Here is a 12,800-nt window from a genome sequence, read left to right as displayed (position 1 = left end):
CTCTGTTAAATATTTACACAATAAATATTTACCTTTATAATTCTCCTGTTGAACTAAACACTCTTGCAGGTCTTGTTCCAACTTGCTCCGTTTACTCTCGGCGTCTTCCAACATGTTGGCCGTGTCAAACAACACCGCTTCTAATGCATCCTTCTCTGACCTAACACCGGCGAGTTGCTCTTGTAGATGCTGTTTGTCTTTATCTAGATTGTCTATGAGGATCTGAGAAGAATTTAAATAATTGAATATAATAAAAATTTAAATAATAATTGTTACCCAAAATTTAAATGTATTGATAAATAATTTAACGTTTAATAAGTACTTAAAGAATAATTGGATTATTCTATGAAATAAAAACAAATTGATTTGATAACCAATTCGCACTTTATAGTATAAAGTGCATAACTTCTTTGAGAGTTTGCTAAAACAAAAAAAACCGTGATAGGTTCGGACCTCGCTCGGTTTCTAAAATAAGTTAAACTTAATTATATCACGTTACGCACAATTACACAAGTCATAGTAGTGAGTTTGTTAGAGTAGTCAGTAAGTTAGTCATTAAGTAGAGTATTTCATAAAAATATTAGATGGTAGTGCCCGAAGATATCACATAATTGATAAGTTTGATATGACAAATGCTACCAGATCTTACATACCTGTTTCTCTTCAGCATCTTTGACATGATCATCCAGAGACCTGTTCAGTCTCCCAATAGTTTCGTTAGCTTGTTCAAGTCTCTGTTGCAGACGTATAATCTCCTCGTTAAGTGCGTCCTTCTTCCGAGCCATTGCTGTCAATTGAGAACTGAGTTCACCACGTTCTCTACAATTCGAGAAGAGATAGTTAAGTTTTTATGTTATTGTGGCTATATTTCATATTTTTCAAATATTTTGTACCATAAAGTACGTCAACTTCAAGTTTTTTTCAACTGTATTTTTGAGACGTGGTCTTTTCGTCTACACATTTATCTGTTCGTTTATATGAAAAAGGCTTTTGTTTGAAACTTAATACTTAAAATTTTCCACCAATTACACTACTGCAATGTTCAATTTAAAAAATGACTAAATTGGCAAGCAATAAAAGTAAAGCCTATTCAAAAAGTTTTTAAGGTTTTGAAGCCGATTCAACATCCTTTCAATACAGACTTACCTCATAACTTGTCTCAACTCCATCTCAACCTTCTCTCTCTCCCCTTCAAGGAACTTGATCTTCTCGTAAAGAGAAGCTTTGTCTGCCTCTAACTCCATTCTATTCTGTTCTGCAGCGAGCAATTCCTTGCGTAAGGAGTTAAGGTCACCTTGTTGTTCTGATGATTGATTTGAGAGGGACGATTTTTCGTCTTCTAACTAAAAGAAAAAATAAATAAATTTATTTTTATATGAGCCGATTTATGTGAATAGGCTTATATTTTACCACAATCTAGCTACCATGAAGCACATTAAATTGTCTTCAGTTTGAAATGTACAGAAATGGCCCAACTTACCTACTACCAACTACTAGAAAAATTTGACTATAGTCTATTCGTGTTAAGGATTTTGTGACTCATTTCCAACTTTGGTAAGTGCAAGAAAGTATAGTGTTAAGGATGGTTAAAGACGATACGACGACGATGAGTCACAAATTTCTTAACGCGAATAGACTATAGGTATTTTTATAGGCCATTGTTACACATACTGTTTGAAATTGTGTAATAAAAAACAAGCGCGCTTTAGACTACACGACTGAAGTAAAACATCTTTAGCTTCATATAACTTATATCTAACTCTCAACTTCCGTTCGCCTCGCCCGATTACACTCTTCGTAACGCTCCCATCACGCATTAACCAGCTTACTCCACAAGTCAAGCGTGCGTAAAGAAGTTTGACTTCAATAATCAGCTAAATGTGCACTTGCAGTAAATAGCAAGTCTTTTACGTTTTTAACGTCTTCCTGTAACTTCTTCTTGTCTGCCTCCAAGTTACGCACCAACGACTGCAACTTGTCCACGAGGTCTTGCAGGTCGCCGCGTTCTAGCAATATTCTTTCCAACTCTATTTCTAGATCACCTGAAGAATAAAATATATATAGGGAAAAAATTAAAATAAGAGATTTATACAGGTTACCGTTGAGTTTAACATGTATAGTTATTGATGTTATTGATTTATTGTTTGGATTCTTTACGTGATATCTAATAAAGTTTGATACAATATGTATTTTATTTTCTTTATCCTCAGAACAAGGTTTCATCATCATCATCGTCGTTTCAGCCTATTGCAATCCACTGCTGGACATAGGCCTCCACAAGTTCACGCCAAAAATGGCGCGAACTCATGTGTGTTGCCCATAATCACCACTCTGGGCAGGCGAGTTGGTGACCGCAGGGCTGACTTTTTCGCACCAAAGGCGCTGCTGTATGTCTTCGGCCTGTGTATAAGGACAAGCTATAACAGAAAATTTGAAGATAATCGGCATATTCATGAGAAAAAATGTGTCTGTACGAAGTCCGCCGGGTCAGCTAGTACTATATACATAGTTCTTACTTCTACTTAGTCTAGCTTCATCAGCCATGGGTGAAACGAGTCTAAGGAAAAAAATAAAAAGTATAAGAGAGCTCACTCCTGTTCTTCTCCAACTGCGTGAGCACCGCATCGGCCTCCAGCTTCTGCTGGTCCAGCAGGTCCCGCGCCAGCGCCGTCTTGTGCAGGTCCTCGCGCACCGACACCAGCTCCGAGCGCAGGCGGGACGACCGCTCTTCCTCCGCCCTGGCCAATCGCTCACACCGGTTACTAGTACTGACTAGTGGTAGTGGCTTTTTTATGTTATTACCCGACTGCCAAGGAAGGGTTATGTTTTTCACGCGTATCTTGTATGTATGAATATTCTTTACTACCTCATATTTCCAGAACCACTGAACGGATTTACAGAATTTAGGTATCGTTAGGCTCGTCTTAGCTGCCCAAGTGTTCTTAGATAGGTAACATTTAAAAAAAAAATCAAACATGGCGGCTGCGCGAAGCCATTGTAGTTAATGAAAAAAAAAATTTTTTTCTAGAATACTACAATATGGGTATAAAATTGAAAGGCACAATACAAGGATTTTAAAAAGGTATATCATGATTATTTATTTATTTTATTTATTTAAACTTTCGCAGACCAATACAAGGTTTTAACAGTATCACAAATGATATATAAAAATATAATTTGCATGAGTTGCAACAGGCGACCTTATCGCTAATACAGCGATCTCTTCTAGGCAACCTTTGGGCAGAGGACTAAATAAGGAGTGTGGGATGGGGCGCAAAAATGTTATGTAACATACATATGAACATATTATACTCATATACGTACATATACACCACATACATATACGTACATATAGATTGTTATGAAGGTGACAAATAAGCTTTGGCTTCAACTGTAGTTTGCAAATTTAAAAGAGTAACGAATCCTTTGGTCGACTAGAAAAAAGAAACTATCGCTCAGTCTAACCCAGCAAAACTTTAAAAATACAACTTTGTTAGAAAAAATTATATCTCGTAGTTGTGAAAGTACTTTTAAACTTCACTTTTAAACTGCTGAAAGTTTAAATACCTCAAAACAGACTCCCTATTAGCGGCTTCGTGTTTCAGATGGTCTACTTCGGTGTTCAAAGTGCGCTTCTCCTCTTCAAGAGTTTCGATATTCTTCTCTAAACGAGCGTTGATCTTCTGCAGTTTCTCGTAGTCTGAAGTTAGTGATTCAACCTGAAATGAAACTTTGCCGTTTAAACAAATAAATGTCCCTTGACTAGGCTAACGCTTTAGATAAGATTTTTAGACCACTACGGTGTGTCAGCTTCAATTTGTAAAAGCGATCGATCGGGTTGGAATTTCATTATAGCATATGTATCAATTTTTTGAAGAGTGTTATTTAATAAATGTTTTGTATCTTTAAGTAAATATTAATTATTTTTTTTCTTATAAAAAATAACAGACAATTGTCTCAAATGGCGTGTTTTCTTACCATTGCATTAATTTCGACTCGATTTCTCTCAAGATTGTTCTTATCGATCCTCAAAGCTTCTAGAGTCTTCTGCATAGATTCCTTTTCTTGGAGCAGTTGATTAAGATCTGCGTTGGCTTGGTCTAATTTTCCTAGCGACAAAATGATAGTATTTAAAGAGTCGCCTTCAAATCATATTTAATCCTACTTAGCTGGCATAAAAGTTGATTGAAACTACCTTGCAAATCTTGAACCTTGCTTTCCAAAGTGATGATGCTGGAATCAGCCACTTCACATTGTTTCCTGCTTGTTCCCAGCTGTTCTCTTGCGTTTTGAAGCTTAACCTATAAATTGTAAGTAATTCAAAGTTAATTAAGGATTAAGAAAAAAAAACTATTTCCAAAATCTTGAAGCAATCTAGTTCTAATCTAGTTCTGATTGATCTACAGACAATTTTGAAGTGAAACTTCTTTAGGCGCATGAGGGTCAAATTTTTACGGATGAAAAGGCAACGTTTTTGTCGATGGCGCTGGAATGGAAATCTAAAGCTTTAGATTTGTATAAATATAAACGAGACTTAAAATTATTTTGCCAAAGAAGTTTCACTTCTGACATGTGTACTTTGTACGCACGCACTTTTTGCTTCTTTTTCATGTCAGAATTGTCGATACTCCTCCATTGACCTGCAAGCGAGTGTGGCGCATACCTGCAGCTCGTGCACCCGTATGCGGTAGTTGTGCAGCGCTCCCCCGAACAGTGACCTGCCCGCTCACCTGCAAGCGAGTGTGGCGCGTACCTGCAGCTCGTGCACTCGTATGCGGTAGTTGTGCAGCGCTCCCCCCGAACAGTGACCTGCCCGCTCACCTGCAAGCGAGTGTGGCGCGTACCTGCAGCTCGTGCACTCGTATGCGGTAGTTGTGCAGCGCTCCCCCCGAACAGTGACCTGCCCGCTCACCTGCAAGCGAGTGTGGCGCGTACCTGCAGCTCGTGCACTCGTATGCGGTAGTTGTGCAGCGCTCCCCCCGAACAGTGACCTGCCCGCTCACCTACAAGCGAGTGTGGCGCGTACCTGCAGCTCGTGCACTCGTATGCGGTAGTTGTGCAGCGCTCCCCCAGAACAGTGACCTGCCCGCTCACTTACAAGCGAGTGTGGCGCGTACCTGCAGCTCGTGCACTCGTATACGGTAGTTGTGCAGCGCTCCCCCCGAACAGTGACCTGCCCGCTCACCTACAAGCGAGTGTGGCGCGTACCTGCAGCTCGTGCACTCGTATGCAGTAGTTGTGCAGCGCTCCCCCCGAACAGTGACCTGCCCGCTCACCTACAAGCGAGTGTGGCGCGTACCTGCAGCTCGTGCACTCGTATGCGGTAGTTGTGCAGCGCTCCCCCCGAACAGTGACCTGCCCGCTCACCTACAAGCGAGTGTGGCGCGTACCTGCAGCTCGTGCACTCGTATGCGGTAGTTGTGCAGCGCTCCCCCCGAACAGTGACCTGCCCGCTCACCTGCAAGCGAGTGTGGCGCGTACCTGCAGCTCGGGCACTCGTATGCGGTAGTTGTGCAGCGCTCCCCCCGAACAGTGACCTGCCCGCTCACCTACAAGCGAGTGTGGCGCGTACCTGCAGCTCGTGCACTCGTATGCGGTAGTTGTGCAGCGCTCCCCCAGAACAGTGACCTGCCCGCTCACTTACAAGCGAGTGTGGCGCGTACCTGCAGCTCGTGCACTCGTATGCGGTAGTTGTGCAGCGCTCCCCCGAACAGTGACCTGCCCGCTCACCTGCAAGCGAGTGTGGCGCGTACCTGCAGCTCGTGCACTCGTATGCGGTAGTTGTGCAGCGCTCCCCCCGAACAGTGACCTGCCCGCTCACCTGCAAGCGAGTGTGGCGCGTACCTGCAGCTCGTGCACTCGTATGCGGTAGTTGTGCAGCGCTCCCCCCGAACAGTGACCTGCCCGCTCACCTGCAAGCGAGTGTGGCGCGTACCTGCAGCTCGTGCACTCGTATGCGGTAGTTGTGCAGCGCTCCCCCCGAACAGTGACCTGCCCGCTCACCTGCAAGCGAGTGTGGCGCGTACCTGCAGCTCGTGCACTCGTATGCGGTAGTTGTGCAGCGCTCCCCCCGAACAGTGACCTGCCCGCTCACCTGCAAGCGAGTGTGGCGCGTACCTGCAGCTCGTGCACTCGTATGCGGTAGTTGTGCAGCGCTCCCCCCGAACAGTGACCTGCCCGCTCACCTGCAAGCGAGTGTGGCGCGTACCTGCAGCTCGTGCACTCGTATGCGGTAGTTGTGCAGCGCTCCCCCCGAACAGTGACCTGCCCGCTCACCTGCAAGCGAGTGTGGCGCGTACCTGCAGCTCGTGCACTCGTATGCGGTAGTTGTGCAGCGCTCCCCCCGAACAGTGACCTGCCCGCTCACCTGCAAGCGAGTGTGGCGCGTACCTGCAGCTCGTGCACTCGTATGCGGTAGTTGTGCAGCGCTCCCCCCGAACAGTGACCTGCCCGCTCACCTACAAGCGAGTGTGGCGCGTACCTGCAGCTCGTGCACTCGTATGCGGTAGTTGTGCAGCGCCGCCTGCAGCGCTGACAGCGTGCTCTCGGCGAACAGCGCACCACCGGTAGCCCTGCGTGTTAAATTAATGACAGTCATGTTAACTTTGATACTATAAAATTAAAGAAACACTTAAAACATGAAAAATGTTCTTACAAATGTGCTGCAATATGGACTTAAAAGCCACAGCCAAAAATAACGGCGTAATACTTTATTGCTTAGTTTACCTTTCAGATAGATGTAAATGTTGCGGTGCACTATCAGGCTCGGAGTCCTTTATCAGCACACGAGCGACCTCTTCTAAAGCAGACCGCATTATATTCGCGTCTGAGCACATCGTTTCAGCAGTATCGCAGCGTTCCTCCTAAAAAAAAAAAAAACGATTTATTTACCAGAAGAAAATCAAGTTTCTGCATATCTTATAATTGGATTATCATAGATCTAGTAATTGAATTAGGAGTAGTAACTAATTTTATATAATAATATTTAAAAAAAATAATCCTCATTTATTTCATAGCTGTTATAATCAGTTATTATCAGTTCAAGTTAGTTGTAATAATGTACTGTGTGGCTATGGTACTAAAGAATATAGCCACCCCCTCTCTTTCCGTGGGTGTCGAAGAGGCGACTTAGGGATAACACAGTTCCGCTACCACCTTGGAACTTAAAAGGCCAACCGATGGCGGGATAACCATCCTACTGCTGGCTTTGAAATACACAGGCCAAAGACGGGCAGCAGCGTCTTCAGTGCGACAAAGCCAGACCTGCGATCACCAACCCGCCTGCCCAGCGTGGTGACTATGGGCAACACACATGAGTTCACGTTATTTTTGGCGTAAACTTGTGGAGGCCTATATCCAGCTGTGCACTGTATAGGCTGTAATGATGATGTTATAATCAAATTTTTACATGAACACACAACTTAGAAGAACATTCTGCTTTCTGTCACTAAATGTCCTTGATCCTTTTTAAAACGCCATTCAATAGTAAATATGTATCAATCAATATCGTTGTATGTAAAAGTCGTGTAACGCTCGATAGATGGTGTCCAGATCGAAGTAGGTCGCGACAAAACTTGATTTACGCAATGTAGTATAAGATTAATGATTTAAATAAGATGATATACAACAATAATGTTTAATATTTATTAAAAATCGTCTTGATCATAATAAATTTCAAAGACAAAAATTTAATTTGAAAACTTTCGTGAATAATAAACATTTACACTAATACACAGATCAAAACACACAAATACCGCGGAACAATTGCGCGAATAAGTGAGAATATAAATGCTACACGGTCAGCTGATGAGAGCTATGGGCGCAGCCATTTGGCCTTGGCAGCTCTGCCATGCGCCTTTCACTTTATCCCTACTCCACGGCCATTTATAATGCGACATGCGACATGTGATAGATGAGCGAAAAATTTTGGAGCGATAGAATAAGAGTTTCACTTTAATGATTGGAAAGAACCAAAAGAACCTTTTCTACATAACATCAAAAGTTTTGATCAGACGAAAAACAAATCAGTAAGTAGCATTTTTTATTACTTTTAAGACACATCAACCAGTATCGGTATTATGCGGGTGTTCTAGCGTATCTGCAATTTTTTAACAAAAGAAAGATAAAAAGTAGTCTTGGGTGTCGGGCTCAAAGGACCAGAATGTCTGGGATAAATGTGCTTGTTTATGTTGAATGAATAGAGCCCGAAATATTAAAATACAATTGCGAACATTAGGTTCTTCAAGAAAACCACTCTTACCAGTCCTTGCAACTCTCCCAACAAGCGTTGTATGCGCGCGTCTCGCTCCCGTAATTCTGCAATTGCTGAATCTCGTTGAGTTGTTACATTGTGCAATTCGGAACGGAGGTTTTCCACTGCTGTACTTGTTGTTGCATTCTGCTGAGCTTCTGGCTATTAAAATTTATTTTATTTTATCGGGCGTTCATAAAATACGTAAGATGTTTAAGGGGGAAGGGTCGAGTCAAATCTCATCTAAACATACGTTGGAGAGGGGGTGGGGGCTCGGCAAATATCATGCAATTTTTTTTCTGATTGAAACAAAAAAAATTATACTACATATTTTGGTCCATTTAATCCAGATTGTACATGCTTCAGATTTAATCACAAGCGTAATCGTAATACGATTAAGATCATTCATTAATTCGTTCGAAAGAAAATAATTTTATTCATACTTCGACGGTTATCTACTAACTGTCTGATTTGTTGATTGTGTCTGATTACTAACTAACGTAAACGTAACGCGTCTTAACTAGTCGTAAATAAAAGCACGAGCATTTTTTTTTTTTACAATAACAATCCAACGCGTTTACGTAAGAAACCCACATTTTGAAAAATCTCACGTGAGATTGGGGCATGGGGGGATTGAATAAAATCTCACGACATCTCACCAGTGGGGGAGGGAGGGACAGAAAATTTAAAAAAACACCTCACGTAATTTATGGACGCCCACTTAGTAGTTTTTTAATTGTTTTTAAAAATGAACTGTATTGATTTCATATCACAGAAAACTCAGACGACTAATCTGCAAAGTAGTAATGTGAAAGGTAATTCTGAACTCTTTGTAATTCAATCCTCAAAGTTCAGACTTAAATTATTCAAAACATATTTTAATTTTTAAGTTTGATTGAAACAATATAGCAACATTTTTATACATTTTGACAAAATTTAATATCTTACACTTTTTTTTTCTGTCATAAAGAGCTTTGCTGCTACTGCGACTATGTCGCTCTGTTATTAAACATTTATGTTAATAAAATTACATAATAATAACACCTTAAGACACTATTGATTGAACTTCATCAACCAATTTATACAATTTCTTTGCCGAAATAGATTCTGGTTTTGTCAAAATACTATTACATTCTCCACAATTCGTATAAAACAGTTTATCAGGAAAAAATTGGCGTCTTCTAGTTTCGTTCTTAACATATTCTATTAATATATGATAGGCATCCTCCAATCTTACACTTTACCCGTTAGTTATATACTACTTAGTAATGATGATAACACAAGATCCTACTTCCACTGTCAAAACAGCACATCCTCTACCTAATTTTACTTGACTATTATTGTCTTTTTTATTATATTCAGTGACGTAGCTAGCTTAACTCGCACCCGGGGCACAATACCTTTAGCCTCCCCTTAAAACAATATAATATGTCCAGCAATTTTTGTTTTGCGGACCATTTGGCGCGCTTTGTGAGTAACGCCCAGGGCATGACGCCTCCCCTTGACCCTCCACATCCCATGCCATAGATTATATTGATTAATTATTATATTATTTGACTATGATCTTCTGTTAGATTGGGCTAGTCCTGATTTTAAGGAAGATATTTTCTGCTACGACCAACTTTATAAAATACCATTTAAAAATTGAAAAAAAAATCTTACCTTAGTACCCTGAGATGCATAAGTATTAATAGCATATCCACTGATTGTTCCAACAAGTTCCCTCGCAGCAGAGTCAATGTCATTCTTAACTTTGTACAAGTCACGCTCAGTACTGCTCTGAAGCTCCGAGAAGAAACGCTTAACAGAAACCACTTCACGCCAAAGATTGAGGAGACGATTGTGTTCATTTGAGTAGTAGTCGTTGAAGGCCTAGAAAATAATATAATAGGAGAATTGAAAAAACTAATACAAATGAAGCTATATAGTAGGGACGGATATTTAAATTATTTTTTACAAATACCTAATACATACAGGTAGCAAATGTTATTAATATTTGTTAGAATAATTTTTCAATAACCATCTTACATTTAAAAACCCGATAAAGTCATAAATAGTTAGCACATTTAAAATCTTTCATATATATATAATTTTTTTGATTGTTTGGAAAAATCTAAACCAGTAGATAGCCAATTTATTCAATGAAAAAGTTAAAGACAAAAACATAACACTATAACTCAAGTTGAAAAGTACTGAAACTAAACAAACATAAATTTTATTCATAAAGAATTTAAAATACATGTTTTTAAATTAATTCAAAATTATATTATTTTGGAGATCAAAAAACACATACTTGTTCTTCATCCTTCCACTCATCTTCCTTGATAGTCATCTCGTCCCTCAAAGCCTCCCAGTCGTTTGTAAGCTTCTGCAGATCATTTGTGAGAGCCTCGTTGAGCTGGTGGGATTCCTCTAACTGATCTCGTAATAAGTTGTTTTGAGACACCAACTTGTCACATCTGTTGTTAAGATCGATTTTTAAATATTTTTATTGGAATGATAAGTAAAAATTTTAAATGAGTTTAGCAATTAATAATCTTAAGATACTAAAATTAATATTACAGTAGACTTTATTCTTTGATTCCACTTTCATTAAATGTTCTATATAATATGTTTCTGGTCTTTTAAAAAAAAAAGAATATTGTTATTAAGAAATAGCAACAAAAACTGACTTGCGTTTCTCCTCATCGAGTCGCCGTAATGCGGTTTCCAGATCTCCGATTCTCTCATCCTGACGCGAGTCAGACGCGGGCAGAGCGGCAGGCGACGGGAGCGCGATACTTTTGCTGCCACTTGGCTTGTAGCTTGTCTCGCTGCGAGGCGTTGCTTCTAGCATTTGATTCTCTAACTCGGCGCATCGTTGCTTGTATTGAAGTACCTATTGTGAAGGCTCAAGTTTTAGTTCACACTTGCGTAATATACAATTTAGTTACGAGTTATAGCAGAGTTTACAGAGTACTTTTTGTATCTGTAGTTATATTACGTTGATTTGAATGGGATTATCTCTCCATTAGTATCTGAATAAATGTATGATATCTTATAAAGTTCTAAATGGGATTATCTCTCTATTAGTTCCTATATAATGGATCACCTCGACTGATTGATTGTTTGATTTAATGGAAAACTATCGACATCAAGGTTTGTTTTGATAATTTAAAATTTGAAATTATTGATTATTGATTAATATGTCATTGTCAGCTGATAAGTCATCATGACGCGTAATAGCATTCTTGCCACCATTCAATATGGACATTATTTGTAGATTAATTAACATAATTTATTACATATTATCTTTAAATAGTTATTATTTGCTTATATTTTATATTTTAAATAACTAAATTACTGACATTTGAACTACAAGTATTATATTATATTTCTATCAAATTATATATTTTTTTCTTTGTGAAAATCATCAAAATGTACGATTTATTAAAACTTTTTATTTTTCATTTTTACAAGTATAACAAATATTTAAAATTTAAACTTTATTTATCAAGATTGTATGTAACAATTAACAAGACTTTTTCACGAATTTTTTAATTATATATTAATTCATTGACGTAGCTAGTAGGGCTTACTTTATTACACTTAACAATATATTAAATAATATGACATATTTGTGTCACTGATAACTCTGCATCTATAGAGCTAGAAACAATGAATAGTACCTTCGCTTGAAGCCTGGATACTAAAGCAGCTTGGCCCTGCTGCGCCCGGCGATAAGCATCAAGTCTTCGCTTATGGTCAGCGTTCTCGCCAGCCAGACGTGCTCGGAGCTCTTCGTTCTGCCGTCGCAGGTCGCTGCTGATACTACCTACCGGTGAATCCATCTCCGGTGGACTCTCCGGAGTTTTCTTTACAAGAACAAAATTATAGTGTTAAATGAAAAGCTGTTTCATCTAATAACGCAAACCCCTCTAATCCTTTCAAAAAATAATTCTGTTAATATGCAAACTTGTATTAAAAATTCGAAATTGACAGCAATTTCAAAAGCCTTCGAATTTATAACATACTAGCTGACCCGGCGAACTTCGTATCGCCTAACAGTCGATTCTTTAATTTTATTAATTATTTTTTTTTTTTTTTTAGAATTTTTCTCTCCGTAAGAACCATCCTCGTACTTCAGGGAATATTTTAAAAAAAGAATTAGCGAAATCGGTCCAACCGTTCTCGAGTTTTGCGCTTAGCAACACATTCAGCGACTCATTTTTATATTATAGATTTACCTACGTGCTTAAAATGTAAAACTGATGATAACTGATATAGTAAGAAACTAAAAATAATATGCATCATTTAATAAAAATTAAATATAATAATATTTAAAATATCTCAGCTGTACGATGAGATAGTTTTGATATTACAAAATGTTGAATTTTATATATATTTTCTAGTTCTTGATTTTTTTTTTTAATTTTGTTGATTGGTTTTTTATTAAGTACATAAAAGTATTTAAGAAATTTAGTATTTTAGAAAATAACAAATACCGTAAAATAAAATAAATCAAAAAATAATAATAATAATAATTCAAACTATTAAGTGAAATAAAAAA

The 12,800-nt window shown here is 38.9% G+C and overlaps 1 protein-coding gene across 1 annotated transcript in view; it reads right to left on the bottom strand.

Annotated features, from left to right (window-relative positions):
- The window catches only part of LOC123657865 (rootletin), a 29,412-nt gene extending 17,331 nt beyond the window's left edge, over nucleotides 1-12,081 (bottom strand). Inside the window, 15 exon segments of the mRNA XM_045593362.1 lie at nucleotides 33-222; nucleotides 654-819; nucleotides 1,147-1,343; nucleotides 1,912-2,042; nucleotides 2,593-2,738; nucleotides 3,568-3,719; nucleotides 3,979-4,109; nucleotides 4,196-4,301; nucleotides 6,482-6,572; nucleotides 6,700-6,863; nucleotides 8,261-8,413; nucleotides 9,914-10,123; nucleotides 10,545-10,710; nucleotides 10,924-11,129; nucleotides 11,920-12,081. Of these exon segments, the coding sequence (XP_045449318.1) occupies nucleotides 33-222; nucleotides 654-819; nucleotides 1,147-1,343; nucleotides 1,912-2,042; nucleotides 2,593-2,738; nucleotides 3,568-3,719; nucleotides 3,979-4,109; nucleotides 4,196-4,301; nucleotides 6,482-6,572; nucleotides 6,700-6,863; nucleotides 8,261-8,413; nucleotides 9,914-10,123; nucleotides 10,545-10,710; nucleotides 10,924-11,129; nucleotides 11,920-12,081 (2,371 nt within the window).
- Nucleotides 12,082-12,800: the final 719 nt, after the last annotated feature.

Source organism: Melitaea cinxia, chromosome 11 (genome assembly GCF_905220565.1).
Source record: "Melitaea cinxia chromosome 11, ilMelCinx1.1, whole genome shotgun sequence".
Classification (NCBI taxonomy): domain Eukaryota; kingdom Metazoa; phylum Arthropoda; class Insecta; order Lepidoptera; family Nymphalidae; genus Melitaea; species Melitaea cinxia.
This window is presented reverse-complemented; position numbering and strand designations above follow the sequence as displayed.